Source organism: Chaetura pelagica, unplaced genomic scaffold (assembly GCF_000747805.2).
Source record: "Chaetura pelagica isolate M959 unplaced genomic scaffold, ChaPel_1.0 scaffold415, whole genome shotgun sequence".
In the NCBI taxonomy this organism is placed as follows: Eukaryota; Metazoa; Chordata; class Aves; order Apodiformes; family Apodidae; genus Chaetura; species Chaetura pelagica.
In genome coordinates this window covers 651,787-673,104 of record NW_009953398.1, presented here as the reverse complement: position 1 = coordinate 673,104, position 21,318 = coordinate 651,787, and the positions used below count along the sequence as shown (strand labels likewise).

At 53.7% G+C, this 21,318-nt stretch overlaps 2 protein-coding genes across 2 annotated transcripts in view; one reads left to right on the top strand and one right to left on the bottom strand.

Moving 5' to 3' along the window:
* ACSS2 (acyl-CoA synthetase short-chain family member 2) overlaps nt 1-15,643 on the top strand; it is a 29,742-nt gene extending 14,099 nt beyond the window's left edge. Inside the window, exons 2-18 of the mRNA XM_009998383.1 lie at nt 2,374-2,465; nt 2,963-3,066; nt 3,337-3,409; nt 4,190-4,265; nt 5,875-5,989; nt 7,465-7,503; nt 9,024-9,161; nt 9,394-9,564; nt 10,426-10,559; nt 11,182-11,314; nt 11,764-11,820; nt 12,125-12,205; nt 12,924-13,032; nt 13,180-13,248; nt 14,326-14,502; nt 15,287-15,361; nt 15,516-15,643. Of these exons, the coding sequence (XP_009996685.1) occupies nt 2,374-2,465; nt 2,963-3,066; nt 3,337-3,409; nt 4,190-4,265; nt 5,875-5,989; nt 7,465-7,503; nt 9,024-9,161; nt 9,394-9,564; nt 10,426-10,559; nt 11,182-11,314; nt 11,764-11,820; nt 12,125-12,205; nt 12,924-13,032; nt 13,180-13,248; nt 14,326-14,502; nt 15,287-15,361; nt 15,516-15,643 (1,771 nt within the window). The remainder of the gene's footprint in view (nt 1-2,373; nt 2,466-2,962; nt 3,067-3,336; nt 3,410-4,189; nt 4,266-5,874; nt 5,990-7,464; nt 7,504-9,023; nt 9,162-9,393; nt 9,565-10,425; nt 10,560-11,181; nt 11,315-11,763; nt 11,821-12,124; nt 12,206-12,923; nt 13,033-13,179; nt 13,249-14,325; nt 14,503-15,286; nt 15,362-15,515) is intronic.
* A 3,415-nt stretch (nt 15,644-19,058) lies between these two features.
* GSS (glutathione synthetase) overlaps nt 19,059-21,318 on the bottom strand; it is an 18,644-nt gene continuing 16,384 nt past the window's right edge. The window contains exons 12-15 of the mRNA XM_009998391.1: nt 20,652-20,846; nt 20,387-20,468; nt 19,880-20,069; nt 19,059-19,182 (exon numbers count right to left, since the gene is read on the bottom strand). Coding sequence (XP_009996693.1) covers nt 19,059-19,182; nt 19,880-20,069; nt 20,387-20,468; nt 20,652-20,846 — 591 coding nt within the window. The remainder of the gene's footprint in view (nt 19,183-19,879; nt 20,070-20,386; nt 20,469-20,651; nt 20,847-21,318) is intronic.

The following is a 21,318-nucleotide window of genomic DNA, read 5'->3' as shown; positions in this document are numbered from 1 at the left end:
AGGTAACACTGTCAAATTTTGTATTACTAGTTGCTAAATGCATGACTCAGCTTGAGGGAAATGAGAAAAACATCAGACTCAAACTTTGTTTCACTGTGTATTTCATCTAATAATGTATCTGGCAGGTTTGGGGAGCTGAAAGGTGTTTTTTCATTTCAGAAGAGGGCTTGCTGTTAGATCCAAGATCACACACATGCAGTCCCTGCAGTGCTGCTGCCAACTGTTTTTCATCACCAGATCTTAAAAAAGGATATATCTGGGGAATGTTGGATTCTGCAGGTTGGGCTGCAGGCTGGGGGAATGGAGGTGAGCCCTGCAGTCACGTTTTCAGAAATGTGAGGGGTTTCATTATATTTTTATTTCTTTTTCAACTTAATTTGGACAAGGAAGTCCATGTGAGAGGCTCAAGACTGACCTCCCTTGCTGCTCTCTGACGGGTGCTGATGGGAAGATGCTGCTCTCAGAACTTTGCTGCCAGGAATTTACAGGCTCCCTTCTGACGCACAGAGTAGTGAGTAGCGTGTGAGTGGGCATTCCTTTACATGCCCAGGCTAAAATACATAATTCCCTGGGCTTTTGTGCCAGAGAAAAGGACAGAGCTCTCTCTGAGTGCTGCTGTAGCCTGCTGAGTGTAGCTGTGGGCACTCCAAACTGTTTTCAGATGTGGGGAGACTTAAAGCAATGGCCTCTTGAGAGACTGCTCAGAGGCCTTTGCTGGAGAAGTGGTGAAAGGAGAAGTCTCGTCCTGCAGAAATGTGGATGTGACTCATTTCCCATTAAGCACAAGATCATGTTAAAATCTGAAGCCTGAGGTTTCCCCCTCTGGTGCTAGTGGAGCTCTTTTACAATCATGTGAATGAATGGAGAGGACTTTGAAAGCCCTTTGAAAATCCTTGCAAGAGTTTTAATTTCTCTTTGACTTTGCTGTACATTTCTCTCAGGATGCCCCGTGTGTGCTGGCTTGGAGGGCAGCCCTGGAAACGTTCCCTGGCATCAATTTCCCTCCTAAAGTCCAGCAGGGAGGAGAATCTGGTGTGTTTGAGATGTGTGCAGGGAGAGCAGGGGTGTCAGAGCAGTGTCTGTGGCCGGGTGGCTCAGGACAGGTCCCTGTCTCTCCCATGTGCCATGTGTGGGGGGACACATAGTCGTGCCCAGAGGGGGCAGGCAGGGCTGCTCACCCCAGGAGCCACAGTTTGGTGTGGCCTGGCTGCCTGCCTTGCAGGAGAAGCCTTCCAGATGGGACAGGCTGTGCTGGTCTTTCCTCCTAACACGTTTCTCTCTTAATAAAGGTTGCAATGGGCCAAGGGGGTCCCTCCTCCCTGTCCCTGTTCTGCAGTTCCATGCTGGGCTGGGGGCAGAGATCTTTGGAGATCAGTAGGCTGGGATACTCCAGCCTGCATTTGGAAGCATTATAATTGTCTTTAAGAGATATTTTGTACCAGTGTTGTGTTTCATTTGGCACCACATACTCAAGGAGACACTTTTCCAGGGGGACTTTCAGGTCAGAGTGATACTTTCATGAGGCATGATTCTTTCATGCATCATTGTTTCTGTGCTGGCTTCCTCCAGAAGAGACCTGGGAAAGTGGCTTCCTCCTTCCTGGGTGTGGGAGTGTGAAGTCAGTTCAAATTCTTCCTTGATCTCCTGATCTGTTGGGAGTGCCACCTCATTTGCATGGCTGACGCCTTGTGCCACATGAAAATTAGCTGGTTTTTACTTCAGTAGCAAACCATTTCCTGGGGGGATGTGACATTCCCATTCCAGCTTTTGGCTTTTCTTCCCATTGCTGTGTCTGGTGACAAGGTCCCACTGAACTGCCACCTGCAGCAGCCCAGAGCTGTTTGTGGAGGACCATGGAGAGGTCCTCCATGCACAGCAGGCATGACACTGTGTGGATACATACGGGTATATTTATATGTGACCTTGGAAAATCAGACAGCTCTTGGCATCCCATCCCAGCCCATCAGAGGGCAGGTATTTAAGGGCTGGATGTTGTTGTATGACAACATTGGTCAGTGTTCACTGCATGTGAGCTAGGGTGCCATGCCATAAACCCCAGCTTGCTCCTCAGAAGGCTTTGGTTCTCTTAGTTTTGCTTCTGTTGGACCCATCTTGCCTCTCTAAAAGTACCATGGAATTCCACTGCATGTGTTCAGTCACTTTCAGGTGTAGTGATCTACAGAGGGGACTTTGGACTAAATTTTCCTACGACTGTAAAACTTTAGGCCAGGGTTGGATTTCTGGGGTTTGGTTATCTGTGCTTGAAAGGGCAGGTGAGGACACGCACATTATCCAAAGCAGTACCTCTGAATTTGTAGTGTCACTCTTCCTGGTAATGCCTGTAAAATAACAAATACTACCTTCCTTTTCCAGGGAAGGGAACGAACCTGGGGATTCTGCAAAAATCACATACAGTGAGTTGCTGCACAAAGTCTGTCAGTTTGCCAACGTCCTCCGCAGCCAAGGTAGGCAGCTGAAGCAAGAGGGAAGGTTGGATACTGGGAAGGCATCAGACCAGGGTTCTGGAGGTTGCATTCATTTTTTGAGTGGTTTGCCAGTCTGTTGAGTAATTCTGTGCAAAGTGCTTCACTGCGCTCCACAGCTGGAGAGCAGAGTGGATGTGGGTTTGCTCTGCAGTGCACTCTTGGAGATTCCTCTCTGGCTCTGTCTGTGAAAACTGATCACTGTAGTTCATGTCAGTTGTACAGGGCAGAAATCTGTGCTCAAAGCTTCCTTTTCCAACAGGCAGTGGGCACTGGTTCCATTTCTGCCTCCTTCAAGGTCTGTGTCCAATGGGAACGTGGAGTGTTCATTGCAGTCATGTTACAAGAGCCACAGGGCATGAAGCTCTAACTCCAGCTGAAGCTTTATTGTGTTGATTTAAAATCAGTAGTTGATTCTTAAATTATTTTGTTTTAAGATGTGACCTTTTCATTTGGATAAACCATTTTTCCCTCCACAGGTGTGAGAAAAGGAGACCGAATTTCCATTTACATGCCCATGATCCTGGAGCTGGTGGTAGCCATGCTTGCCTGTGCCAGGATTGGAGCTCTGCACTCCATTGTGGTAGGAACACGCCCTTTGTGTTGCTCTGGATGCTGAGCTTTTTGGGGGAGCAGCTCTTAGTTTTGGGAGAGGAGCTGGAAAGATGGTGTTTGACCATGAGAGGGATGGAAACTGAATTAAGGTGCTGCCGTGGAATGAGCTCCTTTAGCTCTCAGTGCCTGGTGGTGATGCTCCCCATGGGTGAACTGCATAGCTGCTGTTGGGTTTTTGGGGTTATTTTTTGCTTATTTTTTTGTGTTCCTGCTGACTTGGTTGTGTGATCTCTGTCAGTTTGCAGGTTTCTCAGCAGAGTCTCTTTGTGAGCGTATCTTGGACTGTGGTTGTTCTCTCCTCATCACAGCAGGTACAACATGCATCAGTGCCCCTGAGCCATTCCTGTTGCCTGTCTGAAACATCTTTATTCCAAAAGTCAAACACACTTGGAAATGGAAGGGGCAGGGCTTCAGCTGAGCTGCCACAAGGCAGTTGCACTGCTTGTAGCTGTGCTTGAGTTCTGTCTTCCACTCTGAACGTGCAGTGAAGCATCTGAGCAGCCCTCCCACTGTGTCCTGTAAAGCATGATGTCACCAGCTGCTAATGACATGTTTCCAAACGCTGCTCATCCATGTTCCTCTTCCAAATCAGACAGATGTTTGCAAGCTGTATCATTTATGAGGCAGTCTTAATATGAGTGTGCCCTCCCTTCCCCATTTCAAGGATCTTTCTCCTGCAACTCTCAGCCTTGTAAGGCAAGGAATCAGGGAAGTGGTAGTGTTTGCATTTGACCCACTGCATTTCTTCAACTGTTTCTTGCAATACTGCAGAAAATAGAGTTTTTTTATCAGTAGGTCCATGGCATGGACAGGACCCACTAAACTGTGTTCTGGCTGCATTGGATTATTTCCCACAGACAACTCCCAAGAGACATCCAGGACAAATTGGAACCTCTCCCAGGGAAGGAATTTCACCATTTCTCTTGGCTAAAGGGGTATATTGGGAAACCTTTCCCATCAGCTGCCTGTCTGCTTTCCCTCACTCCAGTGCATGAGCTGGCTCTGTCCTCCTGAAACTGCCTGTTGCTTCCAGCTGTCCCAGGCTGCCTGGGCTGTCATGCCCCTCTAATGTTTTCCTCACCATGTTGCAGATGCCTTTTATCGAGGGGACAAGCTTGTCAACCTGAAGCAGATTGCAGATGAAGCCCTGCAGAAATGTAAAGACAAGTAAGTCTGGATTCCCTTCTAAGAAGGCCATTGCTGCCAGAATCTGCTCTGAGACATGGGAGTTTTCATAGGTGGGCAGACTGCAGCAGGTCAAACATGAGCTGAACTACATTCATGAGCATTTCAGAAGTAACATATGCTTCAACTCCCTTGTCCTAAAAATATATTCCTTTAGCTTTCCTCGTGTCCTTTCTGGCCTGGAGGCACAAGTATTGGATGGGAGGATTTGCAGCAGACAGGCTGATCCTCATCGTTATGGCCTGGGGCAGATCACCCAGTTCTGCTCTTGGCCTGGAGGGGAATATGCACCATCATTGTGAACACAGTGCCATGGGCACGTTGAGATGAGGCTGAAGTCTTGCTCCAAAGCCACTAATTTGTCAGTAATTAAATAACCCAGAAACAATTCAGGTTTGGGAAGTGGCTGTGTGAACAGGAATGGGCACTCCGGTTGGCATGGTGCACCTGATCAGGGCCTGACTGTACACACGTGTGGTGAAGCTGCTTTCATTTTTTTATGCATCTTCACTGAAATACTGTAAACCATAAAGAGCTAGACAGATCTATCATCAGATTTTAGAGAAAGGGAAATAATCTGGATGAAATGACTTTGCCAGGCTTATAGACACAGTGTCTGCATAGCTTGTATGAGACCGTACGTGTTCTTTTAAGTTAGATCAAACATGAAAATTTAGGGCAGGTAGTCTCCATGTTAGGGATTCAAACCCTTTAAAAGCATTTAAAACTTGAAAATGTAAGTTTATATGTCTGTAAAAGTAGGTACCTGGGAGGACAGAAGTGATCATGAAGTTGGGAAGTAACTGATAAAAAGAGTGTGTTGGTACCCTGGCAGGTTTGAAGGAAGATAAGATCATGAGGGTAGATTTGGGTTAGACATTGAGAGGGAATTCTTCACTATAAAGGTCGTGAGACATTGGAACAGGTTGCCCAAGGAAGTTGTGGCTGCCCCATCCATGGAAGTGTTTGGGGCCAGGTTGGATGGGGCTTGGAGCAACCTGGTCTGGTGGGAGGTGCCTGTGCTCATGGCAGGGGGGTTTGAAAGTAGACAGTCTTTAAGGTCCCTTCCAACCCAAACCAGTCTGTGATTCTATGATTCTGCAATTTTGTTTGCATTATGAGTAGTTTGTTTTGGCCCTCATGAGGGGACAAACACCCACTCTTCCCTTATAATTTGGCTTTGGAAGCCTTTCCTCCTCCTGAATCAGTTAGTTGTGGGATGGGGTGGAGCACCTAGGGATGGGAGCACCTGCTATCTCCTGGGTGCTGTGGGGGGTCTTGTTTGTGGTCACGGATGGGCAAGCTAGGGATTTGTAAGGAATCTCCCAAGCAGTGACCTGTGAGAGTTGCTTCTGGGATCCCCCTTCCTCCAGAGCAATCAATCCCCAGTAATCTGTGCACAGCTCCTTTCCTATTCTCTGAGCTGTGTTCCTGTGCCTGGTGTCCCTTGGCAGTGCCTGGTGTGCTCAGGGTGTGCACGGTGCCATGTGCTCAATGGGAGCAGCTGGGGCTGCCCTGCCTGCAAGGGCCACAAAGGGCAGGCTCAGCCCCTGCCTCAACAGCCTGACCTGACAGCTCCTGCCTCTTACAGGGGCTTTGCTCTGAAGAACTGCATCGTGGTGAAGCACCTGGGGAAGGAAGAGACAGTGGTGGATGGGACGTGCAGCAAGTCTCCCCCTCTCAAAAGGCTGTGCCGGGACATACAGGTATGTTCCTGGGGGGTTGGAAGGAGGATTTTTTTGCTATGAGCTTGATCCCAGCAAATCCATCAATGCAAACCCTGGATGCTCCTGTTCTCTGACTCCTGTTCCTGTTTGCTCCCCTCCTGGCTGTTGTTGTGTTGCATGTGGTCTGAAAAATGGTCCCCTTGCCGTACCAAGGTCCTTTCCCTGCTGCTTCCCCTAACACCATCACTGGCTGCCAGCCCCTGGGAGCACAGCAGGCTGCATCTTCCACAGCCACAAGAACAAGATGCCTGTTTCCCCCTGTCCAGTGAAGGACTTTTCCTTCCTAACACTCTATCTCCCTTTTTGTGCCAAGACCAATGCTGTTCTGCACTGTAGCTGTGGCAGTGGAAGCAGGAGAGGAAAACCAGATCTGTGCTGGTGGTGGGAGTGCAGCACAGCCCCCCACGTGACAACAATCCTACGCTGAGAGCAGCACAGACTATGTAGCTGGCACAGTGTCAGCTGTTGAGGCTGGGGCTTTCCCTTGCAACTGAAACCAGAGGATGTGGTGGGCCAGAGACATGTGGTGATATCAGGGTGGAAGCAGGAGAAGGTGTGGGGGAGCTGTGGCTGCCTGCTGAGCTCCTGAAGCTGGTGTGTGGCCCAGCAGCGACCTGCTGCCTTCATCTGCTGCAGAGGCAGGTTGCTTTCAGCTGCCAGACAGCTCTATGTCTTTGCAATGGTGTCTTTTGTCTCTCTGTGTTTGGTGACTATTTGCATTGGGTTATCCCCAGGCTGCTGCTTCCTCAGAAGGTTGTGTTTTGGGGAGACCATTTTAGCTTTGGGTTCTGCTTTCAGCAGGGACTGTGTGCGCACATCCCTGGAACAAGAAGTCCAGCAGCTTCTGTATCTTTGAGTTAATTTTGCTCCTTCAGCTGTGTTAATTTCACAGGGTTGTTGCTCAGTGTTTGCCAGCTTGGCTGTGTTACACTGGCCTCCTCTGCCCCTTCTTTTGCAAGGGCTGCAAACAGGGTGGAAAAACTGGAGCAGACCAGCCTCCCCATGCGAGGTTTCCCTGGTCAGGCAGTTGCAGGGAAACTTGTCCTTGCACTAGTTGGTGTTGGTGAAGTTATTGTGCAGAATGTCTTAGGGGAAGGGAGGCAGGACCCTTTGGCTCTTGCTGCTCTCCTTGTTCAGACACCATGAAGGATGGCTTTCCCATGGGAGCACATTCTTCCCGTGCCGTTGTGGGGCAATCTCTGTGCTGGCACTGTGCTGCTGTTCCCAGCTGGGAACCCAGGGGCAGGGGGTGGCCTCTGCCACCTGCCAGGGAAGGCAATGGAAATGCAGGCTCAGAGCATCTCCTGGCCTGGCCCTGGATCTAAGCACTGTCCAGCCTGCTGGGACCGTTTCCCAGCATCCAGGTCTGTGGGCTTCCATCTCCCCCGCCTGCAAAGCCCCGTGTGGATCCTCTGCTTCTCGACTTTCACACCCTCTTTGTGGATTTTTAACAGGAAAAAAAGACTGAGAGCTCAGACAGACTCCATCCCAAGGTATTTACATACAGCACTGCCTTCCTTCTCGTGGCACGTCCCCTCTGCTTCCCCCTTCGGAGCTCGGGAGCTCCACCTTCCTAACGCTGACTCTGCACGGCCACACGTGCCTCCCTAACCCGGCTACCAGAGCTGCACGTTAGCCATGGAAACCACTCGCTGCTTGGCCAGAGCTCCCCATGGTTCCCGGGGAGTGCAGCGTGCCAGCTGAGCTGCTGGAAACAAATCTGCAGCACTGTGCTGACAGGGGAACTGCAGGGCCACTGGATGCCCTGTCAGTGCGTGATGGTTCATCTCTCTGCCTTCTAAAAGGTGCTTCCTTTTGTGGCCAGGCTGGCAGGGACCGTCCATGGGCACATCCATGATGTGCCATGGGCAGCAAACCTGGAGCTTCATACCCAGCATGTGAACTCTGCCTGCCCCATCCAAGGACCAGCTGAGCAGGCAGGCAGAGGCAGTCCTGGCCTCAGGGGCTGTGTGCTGTGCTGTGGGTCTGACCTCCTCCGTGAGGGACTGGAGGTTGGGTGCTAAAATGGAGGGATCCTTGAAGGAGGGATGCAAGGAAGCCACTCTCAGATGGGATAATATGAGCCTGCCTGGGGCTTGTTTGAGCTGGTGCTTTGCTGAGAGCTTGCTGGTGGGACAGACTTGTGGAAACTGCTTCCCCAGTTAAAGCCAGGAGCCCTGGGGATCCGTGAGAGCTTTCCAAGTAGGCTTGGATATGCTGAGCTGTCAAGCAGCTCGTGTCCCCTGCACTACATGTGCAGGAGCTCATACCAGGCCCTGGGGTCCTGCTGCCTCCAAACGCCATGTGAACATCTTTACAGCTGCAGAGGGTCACCGTGTGACCCCGTGGCTGCTCTCTGTGCCCCCCAGCTGAGGGAGTCATGGACTGTAGCCCTGCAAGGAGGAGATGTGCTCCAGCTGGGAGCTGGAAGGCTCTGGGTCAGTGTGCCTGCCCTCACACACGTGTGTGGCCAGCGCAAGTGGTTCTGCCTTGGAGCAGTCACTTCTCATCAGGGTAATTACCTTAAAATCCAGATAACACATTATTTTCAGGTCTGCCTGGGGCCGTGCTGCTGTAGGTGTCCCTGGAGGGTGTGTGGGCCTGGTGGCTGCGTGGCTGTGCCAAGTGAGGCTGGTGCTTGGCTGTTCCAGGGCAGCCCAGGAGGAGCCTGTTTGCTGAGGGAGCTGGCAGCAGCTGCTGCGGGCCCTCTCCTGGCTGCTGCTGAGAGTGGCTTCTCAGTGCCCCTGGTGGTTTGGACGATCTGCTTCAGGTCTTGCAGCCAAACCGTGTTTAAAGGATTTTCTCGTGGCTGTTGGCTGGGAAAAGGAGCCTCTGGAGAAGGATCTGCAGCTCTGGTGCATGGTTTGCAGTAAACAGCTCTGATGCAGCAGTTGTGCTGTTGAACATCTGCCTCGATGGTCCATGAGGGCGGGCGAGGCTGGGGCTGCACCCCTCGTCCCCCCCAATCTCTTGCTTTTGGGTGGGCCTGGTTCTAATCTTCTGCTTTTCCCAGACCCCCTGGAACCCAGCCACGGACCTGTGGTGGCACGAGATGATGAGCAGTGCCAGCACGGAGTGCGAGCCCGAGTGGTGTGACTCGGAGGACGAGCTCTTCATCCTCTACACAAGCGGCTCAACTGGGAAACCCAAGGTATGCTGCCCAGCTCCAACTGCAGCACCCCCTCAGCTGAGGGGACTGGTGAGGGGCACATTGAGAGGCCTCAGTAAGAAGAAAAGCCACAGAGGTCTTGGGAAAGGGGCTGTGCTGGTGATTCCTGCTCAGCTGCTGTTGGAGCTCAGTGGGCCAGCGATGCGCAGCTTGGCCTGGCAGGGTGAGGGCCCTGATGGGAGCTTGTCCTGACATCTGTGCCTTCTCCTCCTAGGGTGTCCTGCATACAGTGGGTGGATACATGCTTTATGCTGCCACCTCGTTTAAATATGTGTTTGATTACCAACCTGAGGATGTCTACTGGTGCACAGCTGATGTTGGATGGATAACGGGCCATTCCTACCTCACTTATGGACCCTTGGCAAACGGGGCAACCAGCGTGCTGGTGAGTGCTGGGTGGCAGCTGGTTGCTTTTACTCCAGAGAAGTGGAGATGGTGGTGCTGAGATGCATCCCTGCACTGTGATGAATGTGCCTCTCCCTTGTGTGCAGTGCCATGGGCTCTGTCAGGAAGGGTGATGGTCTCCAAGGAGAGCCTGGGTGAGCACTCAGTGGCAGGTGGTGGGACTAGTTTGTGTGTGGCTTTTGGTTGGTTAATTTTTCAAATCCTCCCTTGTTTTCTTCTTTTAAAAGTACAAGCTTTGTGTAGCAGGGAAGACAGGGCTGCTGCAGGGTAAAGCAAAAGCTGGATCAGGAGCATGTTTTCACTACTGGTGCTGGTTTGACAACCTGCATTTAACTCCTGTTCCTGTGTCTCCTTTGGCAGTGTATGGCTGGATCTTGTACACAGACCAGGGGGTCAGAGGCCTGTGCCCAAGACTTCCTGGGCAAATGCAAGCAGGAAAATCACTGTCATGCTGGGGATGTCTTTTGGGGGTTCTTGGTACTTTTGAGTTGTGGTTCTGTCACTGTGTTGGGACCTCTTGCCCTTAACCATGTGGGCAGGGTCTTTTGGGCTGGTAGGGCTGTGTCACTGTGGTAGACCCCAAGTGCCCCTGCTGCCCGAGTGCTTTGGGGACATTTGTTCTGACACCTGGAGTGGGGTGATGCCAAATCCATCCCAAGAAAGCCATAAGAAGGATTACTGGACTGGGCTGGTTTCACTGTGTGGTGCTCCTGGCATTCCTATAAAGACATGCTAAGGTCCAGCTGCTTATCCCTTTTGCTTTCTGCTCCTCCTGCTTGGGAAGGGGCTGTAGGCCAGGAGCAGTGAGGAATGGCTGTGTCACTGCCCTGTCTCCTCTCAGTTTGAAGGTGTCCCCACCTACCCAGACGTTGGGCGAATGTGGAGCATCATTGACAAGTACAAGGTGACCAAGTTCTACACAGCACCCACAGCCATCCGGCTGCTGATGAAGCACGGGGATGAGCCTGTCAAAAAGTGAGTGCCTGTCCCCAGTGGCATGGGGATCCCTGGCTTTGGCACAGCCAGAGGCTCCTGATGGGGAACCAGGGACCCCAGCTTCCCCTCTAAGCAGCAGCTTCCATTTTCTGGAGAGACCAAGATCTTCTGCCTTCTATGCAGGCTGTGTTTCTGCACTCCTGACACTCACTTCATGATGGCTCTTCTGAGCACGTCCTCCACTTTCACCATATGCTGCAGCTAATCTCAGAGCTGCAGGTTCTCCTGCTCCTGACCCAAAGCTCAGAGTTGTGTTGGGCAAAGAGCCCCTCTACATGCTACTCCTTGGCCCAGGGAAGGACTAGAACCAAGTGGGAGACACCAGAATCACAGAGGGCTCCTTTCTTCCCCCCCAAAGAGCCCCTCTACATGCTACTCCTTGGCCCAGGGAAGGACTAGAACCAAGTGGGAGACACCAGAATCACAGAGGGCTCCTTTCTTCCCCCATGAAAGAGGGCTAAGAAGGGCCTGAACCATGCTTGGAAGCCCCAAAGACACTTTGGGTAGCTCAGGGGCTCCTGCAGGCTGTGCTGTGCAGCAGGCCCACATCTGCTGCTCTTGGTGGCCTTCTGAGCCCCTGCCAGCCCCCTCCTCTCTGCAGGCACAGCAGGAAGTCTCTGAAGGTGCTGGGGACTGTTGGTGAGCCCATCAACCCTGAGGCCTGGCTGTGGTACTACCGTGTGGTGGGAGAAGAGAGGTGCCCCATTGTGGACACATTTTGGCAGACTGAGACAGTGAGTCCTTTCCTGGGTGGCCCTGGGACCTCTCCCTTGTGCTCCCTGCTGGGTCTGTGCAGCTTTGCTGTAGTGTTTCTTTGCTTCTATTTGGACTAGTTGTTTTGCTTGCCCAGGTGACTCTGGTGTGGCCTGCAAGTGTTGGTTCCCCTTGTCTTTGCTGGACCTCAAACAGGTTCCAATGGGAGACTTTCCTCTCCAAAAGGTCCCTGCCAAGGTCTGCCCTGGACCCTGTTCTCCCCCCATTTCTCTCCCCCAGCAGCTCCAAAACTTCATGCCCAAATCCTGGCTTCCTGTCCCCTGCCATATCCTTCCCAAGGTCCCATCTTCACAACTGCCCCAAGCAGCTGGTGTCTGACTTGGACATGATGTGACCAGAGCTGATGCAGACAGCTGTGGGACAGGTTGGCATGACCCAAACTCATGGCTTTTTTTGCCTCTTTCTGCAGGGTGGCCACATGCTGACACCCCTCCCTGCTGCCACCCCCATGAAGCCAGGTTCTGCTGTGAGTACTGTTCTCCTCAGGGGCAGGGAGGGCTCCCAGGGCCACAGCAGCAGCAGCCAGCCCTGTCTGTACCATGGCCTGGTGGTCACCAGCCTGCCAGGCTGGTGGTGGGATGGTGGTGCATGCAGGGAGGTGGCCACCACCCCAAATCCCAGGCCTGGCCCCATGCAGCTGTGCTCACAGGCCCCGTGTGCCACAGCCTTTCCAAAGCTGCCCTTCCTCTGCCTCCTGCTCCCTCTGGTTCATGGGATTTTAAGTTGTGGGCTCACCTCCATGTCTCCTTGCTCTCTGGTCCCCATGGCAGACGTTCCCCTTCTTCGGAGTGGTCCCTGCCATCTTGAACGAGTCGGGGGAAGAGCTGGAAGGAGAAGCAGAAGGCTACCTGGTAAAGAAGGGCTCATCTTCCCCACCCTCCCTTTGGCCTTTCCTGGGAGCTCTAGGACCTTCCTGGTAGAATTCACATGTCTCTGCTTATTCTGGGTCCTTACAAGGGACCCCCCTTGGGTGCTGGGAACTCCCTTCACTGCTGTACTCGCTGGGAACTTGCTGTAAACAGTGTTCAGCTGGCTTTTTACAAGGACTTGTAGTGAGAGGACAAGGGGGAATGGCTTAAAACTGGAAGAGGGGAGATTAAGATTAGACCGAGAGAGGGAATTCTTCACTATGGGGGTGCTGAGACACTGGCCTAGGTTGCCCAAGGATGCTGTGGCTGCCCCACCCCTGGCAGTGTTGAAGGGCAGGTTGGATGGGGCTTGGAGCAGCCTGGGCTGGTGGGAGGTGTCCCTGCCCATGCAGGGGGTTGGATCTAGATGATCTTTAAGGTCCCTTCCAGCCCAAACTAGCCTGGGGTTGTATGATTCTATGAAGTGCACACACAGGCAAGGCAGGAGGACAGGAAACAACTTCCCAGCCGAGCTCCTTGCCCCCTGCCAAGCCTGGAGAGACTTTCCCAGTAGATCAACACTGGGCAGCAAGTGTCTGAGTGGCAGCACTTGGGGCTGCCCCTTCAGCACCTCGGTCACTGTGTGCAAAGACTGTACATCCCTGTCCTGTGGCCACTGCTTTGCTCTTGTGACTCGGGTCTGCCTTTTGTCCCCCATCAGGTGTTCAAGCAGCCCTGGCCAGGAATAATGCGCACGCTGTATGGAAACCACCAGCACTTTGAAACCACCTACTTCAAGAAGTTCCCTGGGTACTATGTGACAGGAGATGGTAAGGCTGTCTGGGGACTGGGTGGGTGGCTGCAGATGCCTGGGGACAGCCACTGAAACCTGGCTGTGCCCTGCCCTCAGAATCCCTTACCAGTCTCTCCAAGGGCTGGCTCTGCTTCCTCACGCTCTCATTCCTGGCTGGTTGTAGGTTGCAGGAGAGATAAAGATGGGTATTACTGGATCACAGGGCGAATTGATGACATGTTGAATGTTTCTGGTAAGAAGGAGTTTTGTCTGTTTTGTCTTCTGTGGGGACCAGTGTGCTTTCTGACACTAGTTAAGGGTGACACCTTGCTTTATGGAGGACACTTCTGTATCTGTTTCTGATACAACCCTAAACAGCCACCTTGCTTTATGGGGGTTGGCTCTGTATCCATGACCCTGCCCAGTGAGATGTGCAGCATTGTCTCATCTCCCAGTGGGTTCACCTGGAGCCAGGCAGGGCTGGTTCCTGGTTTCTGTAGACTCAGCCTCTTCCTCCCCTGCACCATCCAGCTGACCACGATGGCAGGTCTCCTCTTAGCAAATCCAGCTCCTCCTCAGCCTGTGCTTTGTTTAACCCCCTGGCTGTGAACAGATCAGTTCAAGAAGCCTAAAGGTGGGAGGGAGAGCAGCCAGGGGAGGTGTCTTCTCTCTGCAGGTGAGCAGACCCCTGGCAGCCCTCAGGGCAGCCCAGCCCCTGCTGGAACGAGTTTCCCTCTCCAACTCTTGTTGTCTTCTGTGGGGACCAGTGTGCTTTCTGACACTAGTTAAGGGTGACACCTTGCTTTATGGAGGACACTTCTGTATCTGTTTCTGATACAACCCTAAACAGCCACCTTGCTTTATGGGGGTTGGCTCTGTATCCATGACCCTGCCCAGTGAGATGTGCAGCATTGTCTCATCTCCCAGTGGGTTCACCTGGAGCCAGGCAGGGCTGGTTCCTGGTTTCTGTAGACTCAGCCTCTTCCTCCCCTGCACCATCCAGCTGACCACGATGGCAGGTCTCCTCTTAGCAAATCCAGCTCCTCCTCAGCCTGTGCTTTGTTTAACCCCCTGGCTGTGAACAGATCAGTTCAAGAAGCCTAAAGGTGGGAGGGAGAGCAGCCAGGGGAGGTGTCTTCTCTCTGCAGGTGAGCAGACCCCTGGCAGCCCTCAGGGCAGCCCAGCCCCTGCTGGAACGAGTTTCCCTCTCCAACTCTTGTCTTCTGTCAAGAGAATAAAATCGATGCCCTCAACCCTATAGTTTAGGGCCTTTTACACCTGCCACCCCTCCCAGCTGCAGGACCCCTGTAAAGCCCCTCCTTGCTTGCAGGCCACTTGCTGAGCACGGCAGAGGTGGAGTCAGCCCTGCTGGAGCACAGCGCCATCTCGGAGGCCGCCGTGGTCAGCCACCCACACCCCCTGAAGGGCGAGTGCCTCTACTGCTTCGTTACCCTGAGGGATGGCCACGAGTTCACCAAGAACCTGATGGATGAGCTGAAAAAACAAGGTAGCAACAGGCAGATAATGGGGAGGTTACGTGGCAGAGAGAGGGAGGGCAGTGCTGGGAGGTGATGGAAAGGTTGAGGGCTTGGGGGCATGCAGTGCATGTAGTCTGGGGAGTGTGTGGACAACAAGGTACCCTCTCTGATTTGAAAGCATGGCTGGCCAGGACTAAAATTAGTTCCCCTGGCTTTTATTTGCTCATGTGATGCCTCCTCTACCTCTTGGGAGCAGGCAGCATGTGAAGGACTGGGGTACCTGGCAGGCTTTTGTTTGCAGCAGTGCTCTCCTGTGTGGACTCAGCTCCCACAGCTCTCCCCGGCACATCTTGACTTGCTGTGAGGATCCTTTGGTTGCTTTGGGGTTGTGCTCTGGTCTCTGGGGAGTTCTTCAATTGCCACAACAGGCTGTAGCATTTAATACAGTAAATGGACCCACAACAGTTTCTTCTCTGTAGGAACCCAAAGCAAATCAATCCATGCTTTATCAAAATGGCACTAGTGGTTGGTGTAGCCATGACAGAGGTCTCTTGAAGATGGAGAAAATGAAAAAAGGAGTCCTTTTGCCTTTGGGAGGGTGTGCTCCTGTGCTCCCAGCCCCTTTGGGGGTCTCACTGCCCCCTCCCACAGCCCAGAGGCTCAGCTCCAGCAAGCCCTCAGCATTGCCCTGCCAGGTTCCCCCAGAGCTGGGCTGTGCTTGTCTTAACTTGGTCATCCTGCCTGAGAAGGACCCGTGTGGTATCTCCTAGTACCTGCAATGAAAATACCTTTGTTTTTTTTTACCTTTTGCAGTCAGAGAAAAAATTGGGCCGATAGCAACACCCGATTACATCCAGTGCGCCCCCAGCCTGCCCAAAACCCGCTCAGGTGAGTGACACTGCTGGGAGGACTGAGGGGTTCCTGCCCTCAATTCCTGTCCAGGGGGGAGCAACCTCAGGACAGGCAGGGATGCCACAGGTCTGGGCACTCCCCCCTCCTGCTGAGGATGCTGAAGAGATCCCGACTCCTGCTGTCGTTACAGGGAAGATCACCCGGCGGATATTAAGGAAGATTGCCAAAAATGACCAAGATCTGGGGGACATCTCCACCTTGGCAGACCCAGGCATCATAAAACATCTTTTCAACAACAGATGTGACACCAAGCAGTAGCAGTGTGACCTGGCCCTGCTGAGCAGAACTGTAGCAGCAGCATCCTGAGGAGCAGGTCCCTTGAACAAGCCCTGGGAAGGAGACCTTCACCTCTGGAACTGAATGTACCAACATCAGGAACGAGGGGAAGGCTGGTCCTGGAGAGGCCACGTCCCACCTGCCTTGGAGGAGAGTGTGCATCATGTTCCAAAGGGTATTGTGCACAGAGGGACTCCTCCTCCTCCCTTTTCAGCACCTTGTTCTTGATTTTTAATTTTATTTGGGGGTTGGGGGGGATGTTAATTAACTTTATGTAATTGAGGGGCCCTAGCACAGTGGGAAGGAACTTTGGGGGCTGGAGGGGAAGTGGGGCTGGATCTGCTCAATACAGGCAGGGAAGGGAGGTGCATCTGCCACTGCACAGACACCAGCTAAGCTTCCTTGTCTCCTTGGAGTGCTGCAAGCTGCAGAACTTAAAAGCACCCTCACATCTGGAGTTGTATCTCACACCCCTTGTCTGAGCCTAGCAGAGCTCTGAAGAGGAGCAGGGCAGGGCTCAAGGGAGCTCTGTGCTTTAACCAGGGTTTGCAGAGCAATTTGCTACCAAGATCTGCTGCTTCCTACCTGCACAGTGCCAGCTGGCACCTTCCCAATCCAGGGTCCTTTGCTGGCTATGGACAGGTTAGGGAGCCACGTGTGGTCTTGGAGGACAGGCCTTGGTCTGGCATGTTTCAATAGAGCCCCACAGCCCTGTGGCTGCACAGCTGGATGCTGCTGGTGAGGCCTGGGGTAAGGGTGGGTGCTGTGAATACCAAAGGCTGGGAAAATTGGGAAAACAAAGCCCCTTGGAGGCACCTTTACCTCTGCAGGCAACCAGGAGCTGCATTATGGCACACCAGAACCATTGCCCCAGCAGAAGCCAAGGCAGGCAGGGCTGTTAGTCCAGCTGATGTTTTCTCATCAGGGGGAAAAAAACCAAACAGTAGAAGATGATTAAAGTTGACTTTTGCTTACATCAGCCATGGCTTTTTGATGGGGAAGACACCCCAAAGCTCCTACCCCAAGAGCCTGAACATCACAGGGGTACTGCCAAAGCCAATCTTCCAAGGAATGACACCTACCCCCAGTTGAGACAGTGACCTCTTGTGTGATGTGTATGAAAACTGCATGTGAACCCTCCGATTTTTTTGCACTTAAACCAAAGGTAAAACAGGCTTTAAAACTTGCTGCAACAGCTTTTTTTGGGGGGAGGGCAAGTGCCAACGTACAGGCTTTGCCTACACCCTGAGCTGATGTTTGGCTGGGAAGGATGAGGCAGCTGCCTCCAGGGCTGGGTGCTCAGGGCAAGTCTTGCTTGGTGCTCCAAGGGGCTGTTGTCCAAGTCCCCAGCCTCAGTTCTTACCTGCTGCTCTCACCAGCACAGCACGTGTCTGTGAGCTCTGACTTCCATGGGTGCCAGTGTCCCACGTACCCCCCACACCTCTGTACCACTGGATTGTGCCACCTCCTTGACAGGGATCCCCACCTCATCTCTCCCCCTCTGTTACTCTTCATCTGCTGTGGAATTTTGGCTGGAAACAGCTGGAATTTTATGCAAAATGGAATAAAATTCAAGGAAATGGAAAGGAGGGGTTGTAGGTGCTTGTCTGCTGTGGGGTTTGGGGGAGAGGGAGGAGGGTACAGACATTGCTGCTGGACCTACTGTGCCAGGGTCAGGGTGGGTGTTTGGGGAAGGGCAGGTGCCTGCCACTGTGATCCTTCCCACTGGACTGGGAGTCACTGGCTGTGAGTCAGTCTGAGCTGCCTCCCTGCACTGGGGCAAGGGCAGAAGCTGCAACTCCAGGGACAGAGCCTGTGCCTCAGTTTCTCCCTGCTCTCCAGCCAACCACCACTAGGGCTCATGGGAAGTGCCACCGACCCCACCACAAACAGTAAAGGAGGCTCAGGGCTGGTGCCAGCTGCTGTGCCACCACACCAAGCCTGCTCCTCACCCAGACACAGCAATGGATCCCACCAGCCCCAGCCTCTCCACTCTGGTCCCCAGGGTCACCTTCAGCTCAGGCCTCACCAGCACCTGCCTCCAGCCACAGTGCTCTCCTGCTCCTCTCAGCCACTTGCTGCTCCAGCAGAAGTGCAGCCACAGCTCCAGGCTGAGGGTGCTTCCTCCTGGAGACCATCTTACCTGACACCCCTCTCCCCAGCAGCTCTCCAGGCACTCGTTGAGCTGGGTCATGTGGTGGAGCCAAGTGCCAGGACACATCCCCAGGACAGAGCTGTGCTGCAACCAGAGCTGGGTTGGCTTTAGCAGCCTCCTCTAAAGGCAGGAGGGGCCCTGCACAGGCAGTGCCTGGCCAGGCAGGAGGAAAACTGCTCCCCATTGTGTCTAGTCTTGGAGAAGACTGGCCCAAGAACACGGTTCAGATTGCACATACCTTTTAATCTCTGGCTGGGGGTAATCAAGCCCCCCAAAACCACCACCCAGGAACTGTAGCATCAGTCACACACAGGAGCTGGTCAGTGCCTGGTGCAGTGGGAGGCACTGGCACAAGGCAGGGAGTCAGGGTTTGTCAGAACACCAGCTGTGACACAGGGCTCCAGGTCACCTCACACTGGGATCTGCCACCATTGCTAAGTAAGCCAACCTGTGGGGAGCCACTGGTCCTGCAGTGGGAGCAGATGCAGCCAAGGGCACCCCAGGTGCATTCTGCACTGCTGCCTGCCCTGGGCAGCACTGAGGCACGAGTGAGGATGAGTACCCACTTCAACAAAGCAGAGGGTGGGCAGAACAAGAGCAAGCAGGAGGCCCCTGGGTAAATTACACCAGGTCAGCTTTCCCTTATGCAGGATCCTCAGGCACAGGGAAACATAGAAATGGTGGCAGTGGCACCTGAGCAAAGGGCTGGAGGGGCCAGGGGCCTGTAGGGCAGGGCTCCCCTCTTCACCCTGGAAAGCACTGAGGCACTGGGCTGCAAATTCCAGAGCTGAAGGCTGCTACTGGCACACCCACCTTTCTCCTCCCCTTCCCCAGGCTTTGGGTGTCTGTGTCTCCAGAAATAATGCAGCATCAAGGAGCACAAAACAGGCAACAGTGCCTGGTGTGGAACACTCACCCTCCAGCTTTGCTGTACAGGTCCCTGCTCACAGGCTAGAGCCCAGGGGAACACCCTGACCAACACCACAGCCCTGGAAGGTCACAGCTGGCACGTCCATGGGGAAGGGCCCCCTGAGCAGGCAGAGCAAAGAAGGCCTTTCTTCCCACAGGAGGAATTACAGAGGAGAAGCTGCTGCCCTAAGGGAGTAGTTGTGTCCACACAGTCCCTCCTCACAGCCCATCACAGCACGTCAGCCTTGGCAAGATCACACTAAGGAGAAGAGGCTGTGGCAGCTCAGCTCTTCGGGCAGCAGAACAAGGTGGGTGGCACAGGACATCACCTCCTCACACCAGGTATGGAGTGTCCAGCACAGCCACCCCGGCTGCCACCCCCCCATCGGCGTGCTCGGTGGCCTTGGTCCGCAGCAGGTGGCCAGCAGCCCTGTTCATCACCAGCTCCTGGCCCTGTCTGCAAAGGAAAGGGCAACTGAGCACCCACAGAGCACCTGGGGCAATCTGAGTCGTGCTCCTGCCACAGCCCAGGGCAGGTGAGCAGCAGGAAAGGCCCCAGGGCTGAGGCAGGGATCCCTGCAGAGCTGTGCTTGCCAGCACCACTGCCCTTTCCCAGCTGGGCCATCTTGGTCTGGCTGCTCTGCTCAGCCAGTGCCAGGCTCTGAAGGCTGCCACAGGACTTGTTTCTGAAACTGTATGAGCAGGACTTTCATTTATAAGCCATGGAAACGTTTCTGTGGGCCTGGGAGGGTTTTAAACCAAAGCAGCAGCTGTTTAGGGTTGAACACAACTGCATTAAGCCTTCAGATGTTTACCAAGATCACCGGGGTGTCAGAAAAGCATGTGGCTGCATCCAGAACCCAGGAAGTGCTCCCAGAAATCAGGGATGAGACACACCAGTTCCACGTGGCTGTTACACCAGTAACTGCCAGCACCAGCTCTGAGGTTTTTCAACGACTCACTCAGCAGCAGGTTCAGAGCAGCAGCTCAGCACTGAGGGACTGCTGACAGGGGCAGCCTGTCCGCTGTCCCTCCCACCTCCCTAGAGACACCTGCCCTGCTGCTGTGCTCAGACAGAGCCACGGGGAGAACACTCCCAGCCCCAGTGCTGGCTGGAGCAGCTAAACACCCCATAGTACAAGACGTTTTCTCACCTGACATAGACACCAAAAATGCCAAGCTCTGAGATGCACTCGGACACTTGCAGGGGACTGTGAGCCCTCAGCAAGTAATTCATGGATGGCTGTGGTTTGATCTTGTCCATCAAGATGTAGGAGGTTCTCTCAGGGCTGTCTCTGATCTTCTCCAGGACTTGTCTCAGCTCTTCACCATAGAGGTTGTTCCCTGATAATAAGAACCAGCAAGTCAAGCACCTCCCAGCACAGCAGAAGCCACTGGCACCAGCACAGCAGCCCCAGCTGCCCAAACAGCCCCAGGCCTCCCCTGCCCACCCTCCTGCTGCCTGGGCTGCCCACACCCGACCCTGGGGAGCTCCTCCAGAAGCAGCAGCACCTTAATGCCAAGCCCAGCCCCATGGCTGCAGGTAGCTACCAGACCTCCACCTTTTATCCCTCAGCACAGGACCAAGAGTCATCCCAGTGCCTCTCCTGGACACAGGACAAAGGCAACAAACCCCCCGCGGCCCCTGGAGCAGCTCCTACCTCCCCCTTCTCGCTGGGGCTTCAGCACGAAGCGCTCAGGGTCAGCAATGGCTGCAGCAGCCACCTTGTCACCCTCTTCTCCCTGGCAGGAAAGGATGGACACAGCAAAGCATCAGGGAGGAGCAGGGGCTCCTCGACAGACAGCAGGATCAACAGGGTCCTCCAGGGACCACGACAGAGCCCCCTCACCTTCTTAACCAAACAGAACCCACCCCCCAGGCCAAGCCCAGCCCTGCACGCTGGCTCCTGCTCCTGCCCCACTCACCATGTCCAGAGAGTAGAGTCCAGCAAACGTTGCCCTGATTCGAGCCACGGCCTCAGCCTGGCCAGGCAGCAACCTCTCCAGTGTCCCTGGCCTGCTCAGCTCCTGCTGGACCTTCTTGGTGCCTGCCAGCTGAGTAGCAATGTCAGGGCACTTCACTGCCCTCGATCTCTCCAGCAACAAACGTGCCTCCCAGTTCTGAGAGAGAAACAGAGCCAGAAACAACCATCCTGTCAGCAAAAACACCCCAGCATTTTCTCCACTCCTTTCTGCTCAGTTATGGACATATGATTCGCCTCCTCCCTCCCTGACTGGCAGGGACAGGGGTGGGAATAGCACCCCAGAGACAAGCAGACATGCAAACATGGATTCCCACCACCTCAGGAAACAGCACAGCCAGGTTAGTCCATTGTCTTTTTCTGCAGCCACCACAGCTTGTCCAGTGCTGCCACCTCCAGCCAACAGCGAGATCTGCTCTGTATTATTTTCACTTGCAGCCCAACAGTCCTAGTAGAGGACAGAGTGTGTGACCTGTAGATCAAGTCTAAACCCTTCAAGCAGGTACCAGGACCTATATTAACCCTGCACTGAAGCAATTCAGTGCTGCAGTCAGAGGCCACCACATGGGTGGGTTTTGGAGAACAAAACCACTCATTTTCCCACTGCAGGA